The sequence below is a fragment of the Gobius niger genome (genome assembly GCF_951799975.1).
Source record: "Gobius niger genome assembly, chromosome: 21".
Taxonomy (NCBI): Eukaryota; Metazoa; Chordata; class Actinopteri; order Gobiiformes; family Gobiidae; genus Gobius; species Gobius niger.
This window is the reverse complement of record NC_136872.1, coordinates 24084202-24109902: the sequence shown is the minus strand read 5'-3', so window position 1 is coordinate 24109902 and position 25701 is coordinate 24084202. Positions and strand designations below refer to the sequence as shown.

At 41.3% G+C, this 25701-nt stretch overlaps 1 protein-coding gene across 1 annotated transcript; it reads left to right on the top strand.

Moving 5' to 3' along the window:
- Positions 1-3661: 3661 nt before the first annotated feature.
- LOC306981042 (uncharacterized protein) lies at positions 3662-21895 on the top strand. The gene is made up of 13 exons (XM_079580588.1): positions 3662-3798; positions 8994-9119; positions 9195-9259; positions 9336-9470; positions 9830-9872; positions 10924-11140; positions 11208-11596; positions 11793-12248; positions 12555-12652; positions 14415-16050; positions 18119-18220; positions 19730-19979; positions 21050-21895. The coding sequence occupies exons 2-13, from the start codon at positions 9033-9035 to the stop codon at positions 21067-21069; spliced, it is 3498 nt and encodes a 1165-aa protein (XP_079436714.1). The 5' UTR covers positions 3662-3798; positions 8994-9032; the 3' UTR covers positions 21070-21895.
- Positions 21896-25701: the final 3806 nt, after the last annotated feature.

Below are 25701 nucleotides of genomic sequence, written 5' to 3'. Positions count from 1 at the left end.
TGTGACCAAAAAATGATGAAAAATTGATGAAAAAGTGGCAAAAATGTGACAAAAATATTATAAAAAATGACAAAAATTTGATAAAAAATTGATGAAAAAATGACAAAAATGCGACAAAAAAAAATGACAAAAATGTGATTAAAAAATGACGAAAAATGACAAAAATGTGACAAAAAAATGACAAAAATGTGATTAAAAAATGACGAAAAAATGACAAAAATGTGACAAAAAAATGACAAAAATGTGATAAAAAAATGCCGAAAAATGACCAAAAAATGACGAAAAAATGACAAAAATGTGACAAAAATGAGTTGAATACCCAACAAAAAAATGATGGAAAAAAATCTGATGACGTGAGGAAAAAGATCCTCTCGTTAAGGCGAGGTTAAAAGACCAAGAGAGTTGTGCTCGGCTTCTTCTGAAAAGCTTCTTGAAAATAGTAGACATGAAAATGAGACGAGATGAAAATAACAGAAAAGTGACGTCGCGATAACTATGTGGTCTTAGCTTTCAAATAATAGGCCCATAGGCTGGAAGCTCCAGTCGAGAAGGAGAAAATGGAGAAAATGTGCTCGGTTAAGAGAGGAAATCTGCCTGAAGCAGTTTTCTTACCGTTAAAGTCTGCAGCACCAGAACCAGCAGGAGGATCAGACTCAAACCTGCACATTTCATCTTCACAAACATCTCACTGCTCCTCATCCAGCGCAAATAAACAAGTACTAAACCAAACCCAGAAGAGGTGAAGACGGCGCCGCAGTGTTCCAGATGCCAATGACTGTTCTGACCTCCTTTACTCCCTGTCAGGTATTGATTTTGGGGGAAACGGAGGGAGGAGTTTTACAGTAGAATCCCGTAAACGCGTCTAAACAAACTCCAAACAAGGAACAAAGTGCACAGTATCAGAAGCATTGGGTAAAATAAATACAGCCTGAACCAGGACTCACTATAGATGTTTAATCATATTATTTAACCTCTTAACTCCCGCCTGAACCGAGAGGATCTTTTTCCTCACGTCATCAGATTTTTTTTTTCCATCATTTTTTTGTTGGGTGTTCAGCTCATTTTTGTAACTTTTTTGTCTTTTTTTTTCATCAATTTTTTATCACATTTTTGCCATATTTTTGTCATTTTTTTTGGTCTTTTTTTTTGTAATTTTTTGTCACATTTTTGTCAATTTTTTGTCATTTTTTGTCACATTTTAGTCATTTTTTGTCACATTTTTGTCACATTTTATCACTTTTTTATCATTTTTTCGTCATTTTTTAATCAATTTTTAGTCATTTTTTGTCATATTTTGTCACATTTTTGTCATTTTTTTGTCACATTTTTATCACTTTTTTGTCATTTTTTCGTCATTTTTTAATCAATTTTTTATCACATTTTTGCCACGTTTTTGTCATTTTTTATCACATTTTTATCATATTTTTGTCATCTTTTCATCATTTTTTTAATCAAATTTTTGTCATTTTTTGTCATTTTTTCGTCAATTTTCATCACATTTTTGTCAATTTTTTGTCATTTTTTTGTCAATTTTTTTGTCAATTTCTTGTCAATTTCTTGTGACATTTTTGTGACATTTTGCCACTTTTTCATCAATTTTTCGTTACTTTTTTGTCACATTTCCATATTTTTTTTCATTTTTGTTGCTTTTTTCACAGCTTTTTCCGAAGCTTTTGGACTGGGGTAAATCCAAACTGGAAAATGTGCTCGGTTCAGGTGGGAGTTAAGGTGTTAACAGAAGTGGAAACGTTTTGTGTGAGAAAACTGTTGTAAACGTAAGTATGACCTGCCTCTGGTGCTTTGTCAGAGTCTCAGCGCTGAACACATTTCACATGTTGAAATGATCTCTCTGTAAATAAACCGGCTGTAACGGTTAATGTTTAACAAAATCTCAGCACAGTTTCAAAATCTGTGAGCAAAGCTTTAGGTACAGACGATTAAAGGGAGAGAATTACCGAGACGTCGTGGAGGATTCCAGTCTCCGCAACGTCTCCACAACTCGGACTGATTACACACAGGGTTGTTCTCACTGGCCAGAGACCAGTTTGAGACAAGAGTCGCCTCCGGTGAAACGGCCCTTTAAAAATCAATATTGCCACAGGTCATCGTAATAAGACCACAGAAGCAAAATACAAGCAATCTTTTTCTTTTTATGTTTAAAAATATTGTTTTACTGTTACAAAAGGTAGCAGCAGTAGTAAACCAATGGGTGAATATTGCTGGGAGCTGACATTGCTGTAATACCACCCCCTGGGGGCCGGGGTTACTCCATAAGACACTTTGGAAACATGATTCTTATGTAGTTTTGCACCTAAACTGCTTAAAATCCTGACTCCAAGAGTTTTATTTTTTCTAAAAAATTGCTATGACCCACTGGGGTAGGTGTCATATTTTTAACCACGCTGTTTTTTGTATATTAGAAATATAATGTGGAAGCCTAAATCTGTGATTGACAGGCTCTGGAGCTCTGTGGAGGCTCTACCATTCCCGCCTTTATGCCCTTTTAAAGAGGGGGTATTATGCTTTTTTTCAATCCAGGAGGTGGGGGCGTTCCTAGGAGGACTCAGGCAAACCTATCCCTAAAATGGCCGCCATCAGTTTTTACAGATTACTCAAAAATACATGAATGTGCCAAGGCGACACTTCAGGCATGTTTTTAATGAGGGAATGACATAATAACTGTAACTGTAAAGCTTGAAAAAGTCGATTTTGCATAAACCCCCCTGTAACAGGCTTCGTAAGAGAAAAAGTGAGCAGCCATGTGAATTTCACAGACCACTCGGGACCATTATGAATGGGGCTGAATGGGACTCACCAATCTCTCTATAAACGTATGTTTTTGTGAATTCTTCCCTCTTTCCCCCCTGCAGCTATAATGTATTTTTTAGAACAATGTATCTAATAACATATTATTATTAGCATTAGTTACTAATTTTGCTGCACCCTTTTTATTTTGATACAGACGGCATCTCTGGAATCGCCCAAATATGGTCATGTTTGAAAACAGTTAAGGGGGAAGCGATTTAGAAAAAATGTAATCTTTCTCTAATTATTCAAAAACTTCTTAACAAATTCTGATTTATGAATATAGTTTTCAACTAAATAAAGATACAAAGACATGGAGAGGTGCAAAGTGGTTCAACAGCGCATAAATACACAAATAACAGAGAATGCTAACTTGATGCTACATGTTAGCATCGGTCTAATGCTAACGGTTAGCTAGCACTAGCTATAACTGCCGTTTTTTCATCTGCTGTGCGAAAATATCCATATGGGCCCGATTTACACTTGACTGTATTTATGTGATAAATAAGTTCATATTCCACCAGAAAATGGCTGAAAAGAGTGAAAAATTGTGTTTCCCAAAAGATTCTATTTTCCCCCTCGGCGAGGCCACGCCCCCTTCTATGATGAGATGCCGTCTGTGTCTATAGATTTTTTTCTACAGTCTATGCTATAGATGAAGAAAAATAAATAAATAAATTAATTAAGATAAAAAAAAAAATAGATTATTATTATTATTATTATCATTATTATTATTATTATTATTATTATTATTATTATTATTATTATTATTATTATTATTATTATTATAAATATTACTGCCACAATTAATTTTATTATTATTTAGCGGAGCCTTTTTCTCCGGCGGGCTCTGATCACGTGACATCCTACGTCACCGGGCAACATGGCGTCCTCGGATTGTAGCTGAACAGAAACAACAACGGCGCAAAAGAAATCTCCAAAACCGCCGAAGTATCTGCTTTCTTTTCCCGGACGGTTTTCCTTCCGCTGCGGGTGAGTGCGGAGCCTGAACCCGTGTGAAAACGACCCGGGAAACACGCGCAGTCTGGGCTAAAGGAGCGGGTTTGGCCGTTAGCTGCGGAGCTAACGACGGATGTAAACAGAAAGAAGCTCGCGCCGAGTCAGAGCGAGAACGTGGAGGTGTTCGCAGCTTTTACCGCAGATATCAGTGCGTTTGTTGTGGCTGTGGTTGACTAATCCCTGGATATTTCACTGTTTATGTGGAGTTTCGTTTTATCAGGTTAACTAAACAACATTTGCAACGTTACCAACTGCGACTGAGTAGCAATGAATGAATGGTGCCCGTTAAAACACACTTAAATAGTCTTTAGGTGGAATCTGTGTTGTATTTGTGCGATATTGAGCTGGTCTAGATTGAAACAAGGCAAAAACGGGTCAAATAAAGGCCACTTTACTTTACTGAGCTTCTTGTCTAGTGTGTTTTAGCCTCTTAACCTCTTAACTCCCACCTGAACATGTTTTCTCCAAATCTAAAAGCTTCTACAAAACAGAGGCAAAAAACGAGAAGGAAATGAGGATGGAAACGCAACAAAAAAACGCTAAAAAGTGACCCAAAAAAATGACAAAAACTCAACAAAAAAAGTGACAAAAGAGCAACAAAAAAGTGACAAAAATCCAGAAAAAAAATTGACAAAAATCCAGAAAAAAGTGACAAAAATCCAGAAAAAAAGTGATAAAATTCCAGCAAAAAAGACAAAAATCCAGCAGAAAAAAGACAAAAATCCAGAAAAAAAAAATTGACAAAAATCCAGAAAAAAAATTGACAAAAATTCAGAAAAAAGTGACAAAAATCCAGAAAAAAAAGTGATCAAATTCCAGCAAAAAAGACAAAAATCCAGCAGAAAAAAGACAAAAATCCAGAAAAAAAAGTGACAAAAATCCAGCCAAAAAAAAGACTAAAATCCAGGAAAAAAAAGACAAAAATCCAGAAAAAAGTGACTAAAGAGCAGCAAAAAAGTAATAAAAAAGTAACAAAAACACATAAGGGAAATAAAAAGTGACGACAATGGCAAAGAGGAGAGAATGGATTTGGCGTGTGGTAAGAGGTTAACCCCCGCCTTAACCGAGCACATTTTCTCCAGTTCAGCTTTACCTTAATCTTAAAGGAAACACTACACCCTAAAGGCCAGAGTAACACCTCATTTAAAAGCTAAGACCTACAAAACTGATCTTAAGGGATCTTTTTCCCTGCGTTGTTGCAGCAACATTTCTTTTCATTGCACTTTTGTTACTGTTTAGTTGCGTTTTCGTCACACATTTTTCATAATTTTTCTGTTGCTTTTCTGTTGCATCTTGACCCTTTTAGCCCCTTAACTCCCGCCTGAACCGAGCACATTTTCTCCAGTTTGGAAAAAAAGGTGAGAAAATAGCAACAAAACTTAGATGAAAACAATGATGAAGATGTGACAAAAAAAGTGAGAAAAGCTTGACAAAAAATGGACAAAAAATGAAAAAAAAATGTGACAAAAATGTGACAAAAAAAGACAAAAAATGAAAAAAAAAAATTGATTAAAAAAATTACAAAAAAGCTACAAAATGAGTTGAATACCCCCCCCCAAAAGGTAGAAAAAAATCTCATGACGTGAGTTTTGTAGATCTTAGCTTTCAAATGAGGCGTTACACTGGCCTACAGGATTTGGGTAAAGCTAAACTGGAGAAAATGCTCTCGTTTCAGGCGGGAGTTAAGAGGTTAGATTTTGGTGAAGCCAAACCGGAGACTAAACCACAGGATCCACGACCAGGCCTGACTGATTACATACTTTCTTACTCTCTGTCATAGTCTGATGATCACGACCTCAGGTTTGTGGTATTACAGAGCCGTCCTGCTGCTGCTGCTGGTGTTTCTCCTTTCACCGCGACGTCTACATTTCCGGATTGCAGAGCTTCATGGTTTCAGATTTACATAAAGGCAAATGTCCAAATGTTTCAAATCACAGTGCGAGAGCTGAGCCTTTACAATCCCCGTCCAGAGGAAATGTACGCTTTACCTGCTCTACACATTGTTCAGTGAATGACACACAAACATCAGATTTATATATACTTTTTTTTGGATCTCTCTTTTGTTTTATTTTCATATATTTTCAGTTGTGTTTAACTCCTTAACTCCCACCTGAACGGATCCCATTTTACCCAATTTGGCTTTACCCCAATCAAAAAGCTTCTTGGGGAAAAAGCCCCGAAACAGCCACAAAAAATGAGAAGAAAACAGGGATGTAAACGCAACAACAAAAAAAGTCATAAAACTGAACAGATATTTGTAAAAAAAAAACACAACCAACAAGTGACCAAAAATAAAATAAAGAAGGGAGAAAAACTCAACCAAAATGTGACAAAATTAGGAAAAAAATGTGACAAAAATTGGGAAAAAAAGTGACAAAAAATCAACAAATATTTGACAAAAACTCAACCAACAAGTGACCAAAAATTTGAAAAAAATGTGTCAAAAATGTGACAAAATTGGAAAAAAATGTGACAAAAAATCAACAAAAATGTGACAAAATTGGAAAAAAAATCAACAAAAAAAATGACAAAAACTCAACAAAAAAGTGACAAAAATTCAACAAATATTTGACAAAAACTCAACCAAAATTAAAAAAAAAAAAATGAGAGAAAAACTCAACCAAAATGTGACAAAAATTTGAAAAAAATGTGACAAAATGTGACAAAAAATCAACAAAAATGTGACAAAAAGTCAACCAACAAGTGACCAAAAATTTATTATAAATGTGAGAAAAACTCAACAAAAATTAGAAGAAAAAAAAAAAAAAAAAAAAAAGGTGACACAACACAGCAACAACTCAAGGAAAAATATCAATTTTGTGGGTCTTAGCTTTCAAATGAGGTGTTACACAGACCTACAACCAAAGAGGGCAGCATGCATTCGGTTTAGGCAGGTGGTAAGAGGTTAATTGTATTTCATGTTTATTGCAACTTCATGTTTTGATCCTTACAAAGGGCTTCTTTCTGCACATTCTTTGCTTTTATTTTTTGCAAAGAGTTTGTGAAAGTTGAAGCTGTTTGTCGTGTCCAAACTCATTCATTCCTAACATTCTTTAAGCATTTCTAACGTTCCAATTCTGTACAAGGATGAGTTTATGAACATGTTTCGCAACTTCCAGCTAAAAGTAACGAGGCTTCTTCGCACTATGATTTTCTGAGTCCATATTGTGAATTCACATTGTTATACAGTCAAACAACAGTAAGATAATCATATAGAGCTGGGTGATACTGACAAAAATGAATAGTTTCTCTAAATTTGTATCGCTTTGTCCTCAACAGACAATGCAAGAGCAGAGAAGAACACTTTCCTGATTGTTCCCCTAATTTTTTTTCTAAAATTTACTTAATTTTTTCCTCATTATTACTCTATTTGTTTTCATCCTAATTCTCGCATGTTTTCCCTTATTTTTTCCCAGTTTTTTTCCTAATTGTTCCTTTTTTTCTTCCTAATTTTTTCCCTCCTATTTTTTCTTCTCTCTTCTTTCTCTACTTTCCCCTTTTTTCATTTGTTTTCCCACATTTCCTGACACTGTGGATAAACTCAGTGTTGCAAATTTGCATAACTTCTGCCAACCAGCGCTTTCTATACAGTATATCCTGTATGTAGAGGATATATTGGCCTGCTCTGTATATACATAATCCTCATCAGCATCAGTAAGAGTTCAGCGTGTGCTCATAACGTAAGGCAGGGGTCGGCAAGTTTACTCGACCGATTTTCTTCATAGTAAAAAGACCGAGGGCCGAATCTGACAATTTCACCTAAAAGTAAAGCTCACAAATGCCAGTGCTGTGCATCATATATGACCTCATTAGGTGCTCTGTTTGGAAATGTTTAAGTAATTAACAGTATTTCTCATATTTTTACAGTACTTAACCAATTAAAGGAACAGGCCACCGTTTTTACATACTGAGATATGTTCTTACCTGAGCTTAGACGAGTTCTTTAGGACCTGTCTGATCTTCCCCCATGCCTTCAGTCACGTAAACACAGCACAGACGGCGTTAGCATTTAGCCTCTCCCCCTCTCCTCTATTCACCTTATTCCGCCCCGCCCACTTTTGCCACTTTTTGCGTTGTCTCGGCGCCTCGTTGTCCAGACGCTTCCGGTCGAGCGCGAAGCCCGTTCATTTAAGCGGAGAACGAGGGAAAATATTCCCCGCTCAAATCTGACGTTTAGTCGATCGATTTGTGTAAAATGTCCGATGTTCATTTGCAGCAACATGTCGACACTGCAGCATTTCTCTGCGCGGCCTGAAAACGGCTTTGTTTTCGTGTAGTGACTGATTTTATGCAGACTTCTCCAGCCCCATGTTAACACATAGGAGAAAAGGGGCGGGTACAATTCATGGCGGCGCCCACGCGAGCCTCCGGAATAAGGTGAATAGCTCCAAAACAGGTCAAGATAGAAGCTACCAAGCTCTCTCCGCGCACTAATCTTCACTTTACTGTGCGGATTTCGAACTACTCCTGGTATTATTACGCCTTACAATATAGTCCCCCCTTTTATCCGCTTAGAAAATCCACATTGTTTAATTGTGTGTAATTATACTTTGTAGTGGAACACTTCACGTAACCATATTTAAATAGGGAAAACGTGGAAGAGCTTGGTAGCTTCTATCTTGACCTGTTTTGGAGCTATAGAGGAGAGAGGGAGAGGCTAAATGCTAACGCCGTCTGCGCTGTGTTTACGTGACTGAAGGCACGGGGGAAGATCAGACAGGTCCTGAAGAACTCGTCTAAGCTCAGGTAAGAACATATCTCAGTATGTAAAAACGGTGGCCTGTTCCTTTAAAAAGCTTCTTGGAAAAAAACACATCAAAAGATTGACAAAAACTAGCGAGGAACTGAGGAAAAATCAGTTTTGACGGTCATAGCTTTCAAAATTAAGTGTTATTCCTATAGGCTGCAAGCTCCAGTCGATCGGCTTTTTAGATTTGGGTAAAGCCAAACTGGAGAAAAAGGGCTTGGTTAAGGCAGGGGTTAAGAGGTTAAACTCTACAACGGTTAAAGTACCTCTGATTTGTGTGAAGTTATTTCTCAAAATCATCTTGAGGGCCAAAGGTTCTATGCTGGAGGGCCGGATTTGGCCCCAGGGCCTGACGTTGCCTACCCCTGACGTAAGGTCTGATCACATACTGATAGATTCCTGTTTTCTTCTTCTTTCAGAGCCTCCTCTCTGTTCAGTTTGTTTTGTATAAACTGCTAAAATGTCGGGGAAGAACTCCGGCGAGCGCTTCAAAGTCGGCGACCTGGTCTTCGCCAAAATGAAGGGCTTCCCCCATTGGCCGGCTCGGGTAAGAACGTGGACACAACAGCTTTGATTTAAACTTTTATATCGCGCACAGGCTCATTTATGTTGTTTTTCTTAGATTTGCAAATCAGACACCGGCTACAAAAAGCGAGTCCCCGTCTACTATTTCGGGACGCACCAGACGTACGTACCCCTGCCGCGTTGGTCCGTGAGTTTCCGCGAGTTTCCGCGTGGACTGAGTTGTTGTTGTCTGTCGCAGGGGAAGCGTCCCGCCCGAGAACGTGGTCCCGTACGTCGGGAACAAAACCAAGTACGGCAGCGGAGTCCGGATCAAGGGCTTCACGGAGGGAATGTGGGAGATCCAGAACACACCGGGGTCGGGAGCAAGCAACAGGTGCGGCACAAAAACTCCCCACGGGTTTGTTTTGTTAAAGTAGCCACGAGAAAACACGATAAATCAAATGTAGATTCTTTCATTTGGTCTGGTATTCTTGTTTATACATCCATGGAAACAATTCAGGTCACATTTCACAGCCATTATTCTTTTTTCATGGTAATGCAACATAAAATTGGTACAACAACAATCCAACAAACAATAATACATTCCATCCACCTCTTAACCCCTGCGTTGAAGTGCATTTGACACATTAGACATATTTTTTGCTGACACATAGTTAACACAAGTGTATTTAAGATTTTGCTAAAGATTGTACCCGGCTTTCTTTAGTCTGACCATTTTTGTGTTGTTTATAGTTTCACTTCCTTATTTTACACTGACTGGAAGTGCCAGATGAAGGCAATTTTAAGCTGTTGCAGTGCCGACCATGTTATCTATCCTCTCCTCTCCCATCCTAACCTCTCCTCCTCTCCTCTCCTCTCCTCTCCTCTCTCTCTCTCTCATCTCTCTCCTCTCATCTCTCCTCTCTCTCCTCTCCTCTCCTCTCCTCGCCTCTCCTCGCCTCTCCTCTCCCATCCTAACCTCTCCTCTCCTCTCCCATCCTAACCTCTCCTCTCCTCTCCTCGCCTCTCTCCTCCCTCTCTCTCCCCTCTCCTCTCCTCTCTCTCCTCTCTCCTCTCATCTCTCCTCTCTCTCCTCTCCTCGCCTCTCCTCTCCCATCCTAACCTCTCCTCTCTCTCCTCTCTCCTCTCTCTCATCTCTCTTCTCTCTCCTCTCATCTCTCCTCTCTTCTCTCCTCTCTCTCCTCTCTCTCATCTCTCATCTCTCCTCTCATCTCTCCTCTCTTCTCTCCTCTCTCTCCTCTCTCATCTCTCATCTCTCCTCTCATCTCTCCTCTCATCTCTCCTCTCTTCTCTCCTCTCTCTCATCTCTCATCTATCATCTCTCCTCTCTCTCCTCTCCTCGCCTCTCCTCTCCCATCCTAACCTCTCCTCTCTCTCCTCTCTCCTCTCATCTCTCCTCTCATCTCTCCTCTCATCTCTCCTCTCTCTCCTCTCATCTCTCCTCTCTCCTCTCATCTCTCCTCTCTCCTCTCTTCTCATCTCCTCTCATCTCTCCTCTCTCTCCTCTCATCTCTCCTCTCTCTCCTCTCATCTCTCCTCTCTCTCCTCTCATCTCTCCTCTCTCTCCTCTCATCTCTCCTCTCTCCTCTCCTCTCCTCTCATCTCCTCTCATCTCTCCTCTCTCTCCTCTCATCTCTCCTCTCTCTCCTCTCATCTCTCCTCTCATCTCTCCTCTCTCTCCTCTCATCTCTCCTCTCATCTCTCCCTCTCTCCCCTCTCTCCTCTCCTTTCCTAATATGTATATCTGTTCACTTTATGGTTAAACTGGGTTTTGATTCATGTATTTTATAAGACAGGTGTAAATCTTGTCTCTTTTGTTTCTACAGAAGCCAAAAGTGCAGACCCCTCCGAAAACTCCAGCTCCAAAACCAACTCCTAAATCTCCAAACGCCAAAGCCACTCCCACTAAAACTCCCGCCAAAACTCCCGCCAAAACCCCCGCTAAAGACGCTAACGACAACAAACCGACCCCGAAGTCCCGAGCCCAGACTCCGCGAGCCGCCGGGTGGAGCCGAAGAAGCGCCAAGGCCGAGAAACCGACGAGTGTGGAGGAACCTGCCGAAGAAGAGCCGCAGAAGAAGAGAAAACAGGAAGAGGAGCCGGTGACGAGGGGGACGCAAGCGGCGCAAGCAGGAAGACGACACGCAAAACCAGGAAGTGGTCGCAGGAGTCGCGGAAGCTGAGGCCGAAAAGCAAGATGGCGGAGAGGCGGGTAAAGGAGGAGTGAAAAGGAAGCGAGGAGAAGAAGAGGGAGAAGGGGGAGCAGAAGCAAAGACGGGAGAGGAAAAGAAAGATGGAGAGAAGGAAGGAGACAGTAAAGAAGGGAAGGATGAGGAGGAGACGAAGGAGAGGAAAGATGAGGAGGAGGTGGGAGGCAGGAGAGGGAGAAGGAAGGATGAGGGAGAGGGAGAAGAGAAGGCTGAGGAGAAGGAGGTAGCACCCAGGAGAGGGAGAAGAAAGGGAGAAGAGAAGATGGAGGAGAGGAAAGATAAGGAGGAAGTAGCACACAGGAGAGGGAGAAGCAAGGGTGACGGAGAGGGAGAAGAGAAGACTGAGGAGGAGGCTGGAGACGGAGAGAGAGAAGGAAGGATGACGGAGAAGAGAAGACGGAGGAGAGGAAAGATAAGAAGAGGTAGGAGAGAGGAGAGGGAGAAGAAAGGATGACAAAGAGGGAGAAGAGAAGACTGAGGAGGAGGCAGGAGACGGGAGAGGGAGAAGGAAGGATGAAGAAAAGATGGAGGAGAAGAAGGATAAGGAGGAGGTAGCACACAGGAGAGGAAGAAGAAAGGATGAGGAAGAAAAGAAGATGGAGGAGAAGAAAGATGAGGAGGAGGTAGCACACAGGAGAGGAAGAAGAAAGGATGAGGAAGAAAAGAAGATGGAGGAGAAGAAAGATGAGGAGGAGGTAGCACACAGGAGAGGGAGAAGGAAGGAGGAGGAAGAAAAGAAAATGGAGGAGAAGAAAGATAAGAAGGAGGTAGCACACAGGAGAGGGAGAAGGAAGGATGAGGGAGAAGAGAAGACAGAGGAGAGGAAAGATGAGGAGGAGGTAGCACACAGGAGGAAGAGAAGGAAGGATGATGGCGAAGAGAAGGCTGAGGAGGAGAAGCCGAGAGCCAAGGAGAAGCGCGACAAACCTGTGGATGAAGAGGTGAGTTTGAGACGTTTGAGATCTCCCCTAATGTGAGCCTGCTGTTCTGCAAAATCCTCTTTAATATCACATTGTTTTCCTTTAAAATATTGAGCTGAACTTTCGCCAGTATCGCCCAGGCCTGAACTGGTCTCGGGATGTTTATTGATGCGAGTTCCGGATTCTCCTTTTAATGTCTTCTCCTCTACAGCTGTAATCGTATACGGCCTTGTAATGGCTCCGTTAACGCAGACAGGCCGTGCCCTAAAGGCTTTAGGAGCCGGGAGACAGTTTAATGAGCGCCGTGTTTTATTTGAAATCGTTCAGAAGCAGAAGCGGATGGCGGCGAAGAGAGAGAGCGTCCTCAAGTCGCTGCGAGGGTTGATCAAGTCCGGGAAAAGAGCCAAGACGAGAGAGGCGTCCAGGTAAACGATACGAGCCCTACGGTTGTGCCTCGCGGCGAGACGCTGCAGGGCTCCTCCTCCCTGAACGTCTGAGCTTTAAAGGCACATTCTGTAATTCAAATGATCACTCTTTAACAGCAGCTCCACTTTAGTCGCTCCTACAGCTCCAGGCTTTCCAGGCTCCACACTTTCCAGGCTGCTTTTGTCAGAGAGATTTTTCAGTATCAAATTCCATCCAGATACTTTTACGTTTTTTTTTCACTTTGGAATGAGCCGAGTTAGAGCCTTCGTAAAATGGGCAAAGGCATAGCAGTGATCAGAAGGGGCTCCTCCTTTATGGCCCCGGCTGTGAGGAAAATGGTGGTACAATCCCTGGTTTTATCCCACCTTGAATATTGCTCTATCGTGTGGTCTGCTCTGAACGAAACTGACTCATCACGACTCCAGGTCATGCAAAATAAAGCTGCCCGCCTCGTGCTGGGACGTCCATACAGAAAAAGGATCACTGATTTGCATCAAATGCTGTCGTGGCCTTTGCTCCAAATTAAAATACAACACAACCTTTTGTTTTTTCTAAAGAAAACCATTCTGACTGGTCAACCTCAATGTTTGTTTGAAAAATTAAAATATGTCAACCAAAGTCACTCACATGGCGTCGGGCCTGTGGAGCGGACTTGGTCCTACCTCGTCCTAGGACTCATTTTTTAAAGAAATCTGTTTCATACAGAGACGATGCGCTGTGGAATGAGCTCCCAACAGCACAATCTTTTAAGAGAAAAGTAAAATGCTTAATGAAATAATGCAGGATGTTCTGACATTTTTAAAATACTGACACAATTTCTAGCATTTTCAGACAACTTTTACAAGCATTTTTTCTCTTATTTGCACAATAATATTTCTCAAAATCATCTTGGGGGCCAGAGGTTCTGTGCTGGAGGGCCGGATTTGTAGCCTGGCATCCAGACTAATCTCCGATGTTTATTAATTAATAAACAGGAGACTAGTCTGGCGACCCTGCTGCTGGAGGCGGGACTAATGTGGGACAACCGAAGCGCAGCAGCCAATGAGAACATAGCGGATGTGACGACAGAAACAGCGACAAGAAAGTTGTATCATTCGGACATTAACAATGGCGCTCCTGCCACACGGAGTTCAGTAAATGACTTCTGTTGTTTATGTCAGAAAAACTTAAGAATACAAGCATACTGGAGCATTACGTGAAGTGGTTGCTTGTGTTGAAAAACTACAAAACAAAGGCGTAACAACGTGACCCCGTTCAGCGAGCTGCTCTGATTGGTCGGTAGGCTCCATATCGCTGCGTCACTTCCTTTGAAAGCGCGCAATGGAGTGTTGCCAGACCCTCTTCTGTAATGAAGTTGGCGAGACTACCGGATTTGGCTCCCGGGCCTGACGTTGCCTACCCCTGCTTTAGGTGATTCAATCACAGTTTCTGTCCCAGCTTTAATTAGCTGCACTTAGCATTAGCATACAGTTGCTAGGCTAGCAAGTATGTCAAAATTAGCTCAGCGATTGAATTCTCAAAGTTCTCGGTGACATACAGCATGTTCATATCGACTGATATCGGCCTCATATCGGCAATTTTTACACATAAATTATGCCTCGTTTTTTATATGAAAACATAAAATGACACAGACCTCGCAGTACATTTTTTTCTCATATTTATGTCAGTAATCGACAGCAGAAGCTTCGAATCAATATCACCTGCAGCGTCTCGCCTTAAGCCCATTAAGACTCGATTCTGATTTGTTTTCTCATATTTTAGGAAAAGTCTAGAAGCCGCTAAAAAGAGGAAAGAGAAGAAACCCGAGGTGAAAAAGTCGGATCGGACCAAGCGCAAAGAGAGGCTTCAAAAGGACGAGAAAAAGGTCAAAGAGACTGAAAAATCTAAGAAAAAGGACACGGAACGAGGTCAGAAAGAGACGACCAAGGACGCGAAGAAGGAGCCGACCAAGGAGGCGAGGAAGGAGCCGACCAAGGAGGCGAGGAAGGATGCATCTGTCGAGCCCAAGGCGGCGGATAAGAAGGCGGAGCTAGGAAGCAAGAAGACGGACAAGGAAGCGAGTGAGGAAAGGAAAAAAGAGGGTTCAAAGGAAGCGACTAAGGAGGCGAAGAACGACGTAACAAAGGACACGGCTAAGGAGGCGAAGAAGGGCGAAGTCGAGGAAGCGAAGAAGGAAGAGGCCAAGAAGGAAGCGAGGAAGGATGCAGGCGAGGAGGTGAAAACGGAGGAGAAACGGATCATCGGGAAGATCGTAAAAGCGTCGTCTGGGACTAAAATCCACGTCAAGACGATGGGTGGCGGTTCGGAGGAGGCTAAAAACAAAAGTGCCGAAGTCCAAAGTGAGAAAAAGAGAGTCTCTGAGGAGAAAGAAGGCACCAAGGAGGCTTCGAAGAGCAAGGAGGAGCCGAGGGAAGGTCGGAAAGAGAGGACAGACGGGAAAAGTGACAAGGAGACTGCAAAAATGGCCGACAGTAGCAAAGGAACTGCAAAAACGGCAGATAAAAGCAAAGATACTACAAGAATTGACAAAACAACTGTTAAAGAAGCTACAAAAATGGCCGACAAAAGCCAAGAAGCTACAAATACGGACGAAAAAAGAAAAGGAACTACAAAAATGGACAAAACAACTGTTAAAGAAGCTACAAAAATGGCGGACAAAAGCCAGGAAGCTACAAATACGGACGAAAAAAGAAAAGGAACTACAAAAATGGACAAAACAACCCCCAAAGAAACAACAAAAATGACGGAGAAAAGCAAAGAAACTACAAAAGTTGATAAAACAACCAGAGCGGCTTCCAAAATGGCCGACAAAAGCAAAGAGACGACAAAAAAGACCGACCGAAGCAAAGAAACTACAAAAACGAATGACAAAAGGAAAGGAACTACAAAAGCGTCCGACAAAACGGGGAAAGAAGAAGCGAAAGACGTCGGTAAAAGGGTCGAGTCTGGACGGGGAGGGCGGAGGGACGATGGAAGAAAAGAAAAGGAAGGGCCGAGGAAGAAGGCGAAGGAAGAAGAGGTGAGGAAGAGCGGCGCGAAGAAAGAAACCGACAACGACAGAGAGTCCAGGAGAGGCAGGGGGTCCCGAGCCGGAGAAGAGGAGGTGAAAGGCAAAAAAGAGCGACAGAAGAAGGAGGAGAAGAAAGACGGGGCGGCGGCGGAAGAGAAGGTCAAAGAGGCGGAGGTGGAGAGCATCGAGTCGCTGCAGGAGAGGATGATGCGAGCGCTCAGGGAGGAGGAGAGGAAGAGCGAGGGGGAGAGGGCGGAGGAGGGGGCGGCGAGGAGCCCGGGGGGAGGAGGAGGGGGAGAGGGGAGAGGCGCCGGGATGACGCTCACCGACTCCACGCTGCACCGGCTCCACGGGGACATCCGGATATCGCTCAAAATGGACAATCCGGTGAGAAAACACACTTTCAATCTAGCCTTTCTTCTATTCCTGCACAATGTACTGCAAATATTGTATCGTAACATTGGGTATCGGAGTGAATATTTGACACGCTTTGGTGAAAATCAATGTTCCAGTTTGGCTTGATCCAAATCTAAAAGCTTCTTGAAAAAAGCAGCTCCACTGAGGAGAGAAAATAACAACAAACTGGAGAATAGTTTAGTGTAAATCCAATATTCCACATAGAGCTGACTTTATTACAGACGACACTCCCTAAATCAGAGTCTGTGCTGGATTTAACCTCTTAACTCCCACCTGAACATGTTTGCTCCTGTTCTACAAATTCTCCAAATCTAAAAGCTTCTTCAAAATGGCAACGAAAAATGAGAAGAAAAGGAGGATGTAAATTGACAAATATGACAAAAAATCCAGCAAAAAAAGACAAAAATCCAGCAAAAAAAGTAACAAAAATCCAGCAAAAAAAGTGACAAAAATCCAGCAAAAAAGTGATACAAATTCAACAAAAAAGTGACAAAAATCCAGCAAAAAAAATGACAAAAATCCAGCAAAAAAGTGACAAAAATCCAGCAAAAAAAGTAACAAAAATCCAGCAAAAAAAGGGACAAAAATCCAGCAAAAAAGTGACACAAAATCCAGCAAAAAAAAAAGACTTAAATCCAGCAAAAAAAAAAGACTAAAATCCAGCAAAAAAAAGACAAAAATCCAGCAAAAAAGTGACAAAAATCCAGCAAAAAAGTGACAAAAATCCAGCAAAAAAGTGACAAAAATCCAGCAAAAAATGTGACAAAAATCCAGCAAAAAAGTGACAAAAATCCAGCAAAGAAGTGACAAAAATCCGGCAAAAAAGTGACACAAAATCCAGCAAAAAAAGTGACAAAAATCCAGCAAAAAAACGACAAAAATCAAGCAAAAAAAAAAAGACAAAAATCCAGCAAAAAACTGACAAAAGAGCAGCAAAAAATGTGACAAAACAGCAACAAAAAAGTTGACAATAATCCAACAAAAAGTGACCAAAATCCAGCAAAAAAGTTACAAAAGTGCCATAAAAAAAAGTGACAAAAACACATAAGGGAAATAAAAAGTGGCGACAATGGCAAAGAGGAGAGAATGCATTTGGTTTTGGCGGGTGGTAAGAGGATTTAACCAGAGCTAAATGTTGTTAGTGCTGCAGCGTCTGCAGTGTTTACAACATACAGGCTAATGTTGCTAAACTAGCCGCTAACTCACGGCTAACAGTTCTGCCAATTCTCACGCCGTTTTAATCCCAGGGGTTTATTCATCTGTCAAAAAGTCAAAAATGTGACAAAAAAGCACAGCCATTTATATCAGTTTTGTAGGTCTTTCAAATGAGGCGTCACAATGAGATTTGGCTGAAGCTGAACTGGAGAAAATGCACTTGGTCAAACCTCTTTATCTCTCACCTAAACTTAGCACATTTTCTCCAGTTCGGCCTTACTCAAATCTAAAAGCTTCTCGACTGGAGAGTCCACAGCCTACAGGCTCATTTGAAAGCTAAGACTTTCTTGCGTTGTCGTCACTTTCTCGTCATATGTTTTGTGCTTTTTTGTCAAACTTTTGTCGCATTTTTTTTGTTGCCTTTTCATCACTTTTTGATGCGTTTTTGTTGCCTTTTTTGACGCCTGTTTTGCTGTGTTTTCAATCCTCACTTGTGTCTCGTTTTGTTTCACTTTTTTGTAACTGTTTTGTCGCTTTTTCATCACTTTTTTGTCGCTTTCTTGCTGCGTTTTCCTCCTGATTTACGTCTCGTTTTTCAAGAAGCTTTTAGATTTGGGTCAAGTCTCACTGAACGGATCCGCCCAGTGTCTCACTCTTTTCAGGGACATGTTTTCACACTTTAAAACATAATAAAACAATAATGATGTGAGGAATCAAGACGAGACATGTCCTGACAGTTGAACATTACTCATAGTCACGACTGTAGGTGGTTGGAAGGAGGAGGATTAGGATATTTATTCAGATCTGGAGGCTCAAACACATGCATGAACACTGTACCAAATGCTGACCTGGCAACCCTGCTGACTGATGTGATGTGCCTCAGGACGTGAGCGCGTGTCTGCTGGCCCTGGATCAGCTCAGCATGGTCTACGTGACGTCTCAACACGTGCAGAGACACAGCGAGCTCGTCACCACGCTCAGACAGGTACGGCCACTGACTCATTACACCGGGTTAACCATGGGCGGGTTAACCATGGGCGGGTTAACCATGGGCGGGTTAACCATGGGCGGGTTAACCATGGGCGGGTTAACCGTGGGGAAACTGAAAAGTCCATGCAAAGTATGAAAGAGCTCAGTCCAAACGTTGGCGGGAACGTTTGACATTAAATCTAGGGCTGCATTATATGAGAAGAAATACAATACTACTACAGGTTTTAGGTCAAGTAGAATGAGAGGTTGAATTGTCTACACGGTTTTATATTACTGTATGCAAAGCCAAACGTTTACATGTCATTCATATTTGGGAGCATTGCCTTTAAACCGTGTAACTTGGGTCAAATGTTCTGGATTTTTTCCCATAAGCTTCTCACAATATTGAGAACTGGTGTAACTGAGACACATTTTTAGGCCGCCTTGTGTGCCTATGCCTTTTCAGCTCTGCCCATACATTTTCAACTGGATTGAGATCAGGACTTTGTGACGACTTTAAGTCACTTTGTACCAGTTTGACTTTGGGTCATTGTCCATTTGGAAGAAACATCTGCCACAAGCTTTAACGTCCTGACTCTTGAGATGTTGCTCCAATATTTCCACATAGAGTTCTTTCTTCATGATGTCATCTATTGTGTGAAGTGCACCAGCCCCTCCCACAGCAAAACAGCCCCACAGCATGAAGCTGCCCCCCCGTATTCACAGTTCAGATGGTGTTCTCCAAACGTGATGATGGTCATTTTGGCCAAAAGGCCACAGGAAATGTCTCTATACATTAAAGTCTTTATTTTGGATTATGTTTTGGAGTCAGAGTTTCTTCCTGCAGAGTTCCCTCTCAGCCCATGTCGGTTCAGGACTTGTTTCACTCTGGATAATGACAAACTCTGACCAGGTTCAGAATCTTCACCGGGTCTTTTGTTCTTGGGTTGATCTTCACATTTCAGACACAGAACCCGCCTTCTTTCTGGTCTGTGTGATGACTGGACATTTACATCATTGTTTTAACCAAAGAACCTGAACCTTCAAGTGTCTTGAAATTAAACTCAAGGATCCAGACTTGTGTTTCCAAGGTCATGACATCGACATCTGGGCTTTCTCAAATATATAGTAATCTTAGTGTATGTAAACTTCTGCCAAAAAAATGTTATCTCTCATTCTGCTGGCATTTAGCAAATAGAAATAATTTTGAACCATAAAAGGAAAAGTGCATTCTGGTCTTTTTTATATAGTGTAAGTAAACATCTGGTTCCCATTGTACGTTCTTAATTTAGGACGTTTTGTCGACTTGCGATTTTGTCTATAATCCCTCCAACATGTTGCTCCCTCGTCTTTCCCACGCTTATTCATTCACATATACTGACTGTAATCTAAATATGGTCGTTTCCTTTGTGGGGACAGCAGCGGCTAAAGACAGGACAAATATTCACAGGGAGCATGTGCAGACAAAGAGACTGTATTCGTTATTCCGATAATGATCCGTAAATGCGTGTCTGGTTCCTCTTAGCTGCGTTTCTACCGGGCGAGCGAGGCCATCATGGACAAGGCCTCCATGCTCTACAACCGCTTCAAGAACGCCTTCCTGCTGGGCGAGGGCCAGGAGGTGGTGAGCGCCGGCTTCCTGCGCTCTCTGCTGGAGGAGAAGGAGCGCGAGGAGGGGCAGCGCTGGCGGGACAAGCTGAAGACGGAGGACCTGCTGCAGGAGGTGAAGCGGCGCATGGAGCACGTGCACGAGCGCAAGGAGGCCCACGGCACCGGTACTTAACGTGGCTAAAGGTCCTGATGTCTGTGGTAGGGCTGGGTACCGTTCGTTTTTTTTCGATACCACTACTTTTTCCGATACCTATGTTGTTTTAATTGAGTTAAAATACTGTGCATAGGAAAAGTATCGTTCCGGAGGAAGTCCAAACACGGCACATCAGAAAACAGGAGCAGCAGCGTCACCTGTAACTTCATGTTTTGAGCAGAATTCCCACTAAAGCCGTGATAAAAAGAGAGTTCGGACATTATTACCTCCTGAGCTGCAGGAACAGACCAGATCCACATCAGGAGCGTTTACTGAAGATAAACTTTTCTAAACTCACTGAGCTGTTGGACAGTGAAAGCTCCTCACACGTCACAGATCTGTTACATAGTGAGAGCGCTCACTCTGTCACTGACAATGCACCATAACTGTTCCAAACATGGCTAATGCAGAGTGAGCCTCACCTTTTCCACAAACACTTTGATCCCAAATGCTCCGGTGCAGCTGGAGTTTAAACAACAGCAGTAACTTCAGGCTCTGCGGCTAAAGCTAAAGAGTTTCTTGTTGTCACTATCGTGTTGTCACTGCTTTTCTTTTTGTCTAAGAGTTTATTTTCTTATTCAGTCCAGGTTTAGTCCTGTTTTTTAAGCAGTTTACTGTAAGTCCTGGTTTAGTCCTGGTTTAGTCCTGGTTTAGTCCTGGTTTAGTCCTGGTTTAGTCCAGGTTTAGTCCAGGTTTAGTCCTGGTTTAGTCCTGGCTCAGACCGCGGCTCTGCCATCTCTGATAACGACTGAAGTGTGAGTAAGTTACAGCTTTGCTTCTGCATTTGTGCTGAAGCTGCTCATGAGTTCAGGCTTTTTTAGACTCACTGCGGATCATTTATTGACGTTTGGAGAGAAAAAGTACCGAAAATTAGCACCGAAAAAAAAAAGTTTTTCGATACCGCCCCCGACCGGAGCTTTTCGGTTTAACGGTACCCAGCCCTAGTCTGTGGTCTCTTAACCTTTTGGACACAGTTGTTAGTAAAAGGCACTGCATTTTGTTTCTCCATATTAATTTTAATTTTTTTGCCTTATTTCCCAGCCCCAGTGGAGAGTCACTAGCCACACGGCGCCCCCTTGTGGACTAAAGGACCTCTAAGAAGACTCCATGGTGCTATTTCTTGCATTTCTGCATTTTTACTGGACTTCACCATCTCACGACACTTATTTATTTGCAGTCAACTTCTTCCAATGGCCTTAACTCTTTTAAATGCATTACTTCAATACTACAAACTATTTATACACATTCTTATTTGTTTTTGTCAACAGTTCTCAACTGTATTCACTACAAAATGCTGCAACATCCCAGCCTTTTAGAGAGAGCTCATTCACAAACGTATTATTCTGATGATAAAGCTAAGCTAACTCATGCTAAACTTGTCTTAACATGTTTTTAACAGGGCTAAGCTAACTGGCGCTAAAGCTAAAGGCATCAACATCCAAGCATTAGCTGTTTAGTTAGCATAGACTAGGCTAACTGGTACAAAAAAATAATAATTTCAACCTTTGTCGACCTTACATTTACTTTCCCCAGACATTTTTTTGTTTCTTCGTTCAAATTTTTTTTATTCTGGTGTCAAAGCTAAGCTAACTTGTGCTAAACTTGTCTTAACATGTTTTTAACAGGGGCTAAGCTAACTGGCGCTAAAGCTAAAGGCATCAACATCCAAGCATTAGCTGTTTAGTTAGCATAGGCTAGGCTAACTGGTACAAAAACAAAATTATTTCAACCTTTGTCGACCTTACATTTACTTTCCCCAGACATTTTTTTGTTTCTTCGTTCCAAAAAGTTTTATTCTGGTGTCAAAGCTAAGCTAGCTTGTGCTTAACATGTCATAAGTCATTTTTAATGAGGCTACGCTAACTGGCGCCAAAGCTAAAGGCATCAAAATCCCGTTTGCTAGCTTGTAATTGAGTAAAGTAAATTTCCCTTAATTGTTTACCATTTTGGTCATTCAGAAAAGTTATTGTGGTGTTCAAAGCTTACTCAGGCTAAACTTGTAACACATTTTGAATGAGGCTATGCTAATTGAGGCATTAGCTGTTTCATTAATGTAGAATAGGCTAAATGGTGATAAAACAAAATGATTTAAACCTTACTTTTCCCATAGACATATTTTGCTTCATTCAAAAAAGTTTTAATTTGGTGTCAAAGCTAAGCTAACTCATGATGCTACGCTAACTTGCGCTAAAGCTGAAGGCATCAAAACCTAAGCATTAGCCGTTACGCTGCAATTTGAACCTCTGTCTTCCTTATTACACCTTTTTTCCTTGCTTGTAAATTGTTTTTAATTAGCCTAAGCTAACTAAAGCTATCAAAATCCAAGCATTAGCTGTTTCGTTATTGTCGAGCTGATAGTTAGCAGCACATTTATGTTTTCCCCCCTTTTTAAGAGCTCTTGTAAATGTTTAACAGCTGGAATGCTCCACACTGGCTTTATAATTTGAGGAAACCAATAAACAAAAAAAAGCTGTTTCATTAGCATAGGCTAGGTTAACAACAAACAAAACAATTTAAACCTTTGTATTGAGTAAAACCTTTTAATAATTTAATACATTTCATTCATTTTTTGTTTATTCATTCAGAGAAGTGTTTTTTCTGGTTTTAAAGCCAAGCTATCTCATGCTAAACTTGTCATAGCACATTGTTATTGAAGCTAAGCTAATTGGCGCTAAAATAAAATAATCTAAGCATTAGCTGTTTAAGATAACTGGTGCTAAAACAAAACGATAGCCTTATTCTTTCTACCTGTCTGTTTTATCTGCTTGGAAATTTACTACAAATGCTCAAAACCAACTAGCATGAAACATATTCATAACTTTGTAGCGTTTTCGGTTTCAGATTTTAAAAGTTGTTTAGCGACAGATTCAATTTTCTCGATTTCTTTGGTAAAAATTAATGGGATGTTTTCTGCCTTTCCACTTTCAGCCCCATATGAAGCGATAATTTTTTTGTTACTTGAAGAAATGGTTGATGGGAAATTGAGTTCTCCCCCAGACAGAAGCATTAAAGGCTCTTTTGTATCATTACATTCAACAACCGCTGATATTTTACTGTATTTAACTGTCACAGTGTGATGTTTTTTAATGGTTTTTCTCTTTATTTTGTAGATATTTTAGTTTTGGTTGTACGTAGCTGTGTATTTTTCATCATTTGGATATAAAAAATGTGAATTTATAAATGACTACATTTGTTGTGCATTTATTTCTATACTTTGCCTAAATAATTGTGTGTCTGTTTATTAATTTGTTACAAAAAGTATATATTTTTTAATAGAAAAGGTCTTGCTGTTATTACTTCTTTCACGTTGATATCCATTCTGAAATTTGGGGCATTTTGGAATTGATTTGCACATCCCCAATCGGGAGAAATCTATGTATTTAAGATTGAAAATTAAGAAAAGGCATTAACTAGGAGAGAAAAATCCTCCCCATTCATGTTCCAGCAATGTCCTAATGTGTAGAATGAGCTCAGACCTGTTCACCACAACCAGGTTTTAAGTAAAATGGGCCCCGGGGCTAACGTTTTTTCAGGGCCCCCATGGCATCTCTCTCTCTACAATGAAAGGATAAATTACAAATTTGTTTAATCTGAACATGCAGAAGTAACTTCTCAAACATAGCACTAGTTATAAAAAAAATTGTGAATAAACAGTTTAACATAATGACCCCAATGTGAGCTCCGTGGCCCTCGCGGAGGAACTTCTGCTACTGCCAGACTGGAGATTTTTTTTTATCTTAATGGTGCAGTTTGGTGCTTTCTCGTGCATTTTAACAGACCATATTTTTCCCAGTGTCAGCTCAATGTAATTGGCTCAGACATTGTTTAGTCCTGGTTTTAGTCTCACGTACAAAGTCATCTGATTAAGCCTTACATGTGAGGGAGTCTACAGAGAGGAAACCCTCTCCTTTTCCCTTTATACCCAGGGGCCCTTCAGCCTGCCGGGCCCCTGAGCTTAGCCCCTGTAAAGCCCCTGCATAAATCCGGCCTTGACCACAACTGCCTCTAAAATCCTGTCACTCAAAAAGTTGTTCATTCGTGTCTGAAGTGCCGTCATGCACGAGCTTAATATAGAGACTGCAGTTACGCTTAAGACCTGAGGTGGCAGTAGTGAGCATAAAATGACCAACTTGCTTCTAGCCCTTTTAAGTAACAAATCTTCATTTTCACTGGTTAAAAAGATTTATATAGTGTTGTGTTACTTAATTCTTCATAATGATTTATTCTTTATGTTTTTATGCTATTTTCTTCAGCTTTGTTTTCCATAACTGTCACAACTGAAACATGAATCAAACTCTTTAACCTCTTAAAGAGGGGGTATTATGCTTTTTTCAGCCACATAGCACCAGTCTATATCACACTACAATGATGACGAAACCTTCTGTTGGTCTGTCAATGCAGTAAATTAGAATAACTGCCTTGTATAAAATTGCTCTTTCAAAATGGCGTTAGCAAATGACTTGAAATAGGCTTCTGTCACTTTAAGAACCTCTGACCCTTTCCGACACGCCCCCTCCACACGCTGTCAACACTCCGCTCGTTGTCTCAACAGTATTGAAACTACGATCGGTGCATTTTAATTTTTATTGTTGGAAAGGACCTACTGTTTATCACTTTGTGAACAATGGCCACACAGGATATTATTTGGAAACGAACCTTCCACACCGGACGCTTGGAAGGGGCTCTTGCCTGAAAAATAACTGCTGTTTGGAGGCTCTCTCTTTGCATCTGCCATGCCCTATGGATCTCTAACTATACCCCCATGGGATCTGCAGGAGCCCATACGATTCAAAGACGGACATTATCTGTGCAGGTGGACAATGGTTTTTCGAGGTTACCCGTTAGCTTGTTACAATCGACTACAGCTCATTGTTGATGAAAAGTCTGCAATAAACCACTAATGTGTAAAGCCAGGCTCATTGTGTGATCATCGTAAAGGCTGCTTCGAGTAGTTGCCTGCTTTATTGACGTTATTTGTGCATAATATGCTGCCTGTTTTCAATGAATGTTGTGAAGGTGAAGGTTGTTAGCTTGTCGCGGCTAATAGTGCCTTAGCTCCGGGAGAAAACCACTCGGCAACGACTCACTGTAGATGAAATGTGAGCAATAAACTACACAATCAACAAGCCAGGCTCCGTGTGTGATCATCATAAAGGCTGCTTCAAGCAGTTGCCTGTTTTAGTGACGTTTTCAATGCATAATATGCTGCTTGTATTCAGTGAATTTTCCCGTTAGCTTATCACGGCTAGCTTGTTAGCTCCGGGAGAAAACCACTCGGCTACGACTCACTGTAGATGAAATGTGAGCAATAAACTACGAAATCAACAAGCCCGGCTCAGTGTGTGATCATCATAAAGGCTGCTTCAAGCAGTTGCCTGTTTTAGTGACGTTTTCAATGCATAATATGCTTGTATTCAGTGAATTTTCCCGTTAGCTTGTCGCGGCTAGCTTGTTAGCTCCGGGAGAAAACCACTCGGCTATGACCCATTGTAGATGAAATGTGAGCAATAAACTTCCAAATCAACAAGCCTGGCTCCGTGTGTGATCATTGTTAAACGGTTCTTTATGTGTGTGGTGGTTTTATTGACTTTATTTGTGCATATTTCTCGTTTCCACGTGATGACTCGAGGTTTAGCTTAGCATTAGCTTTCTCCGGAGGCTCTGTGCATCATCAAGGCCCAGCGCAGAACCAG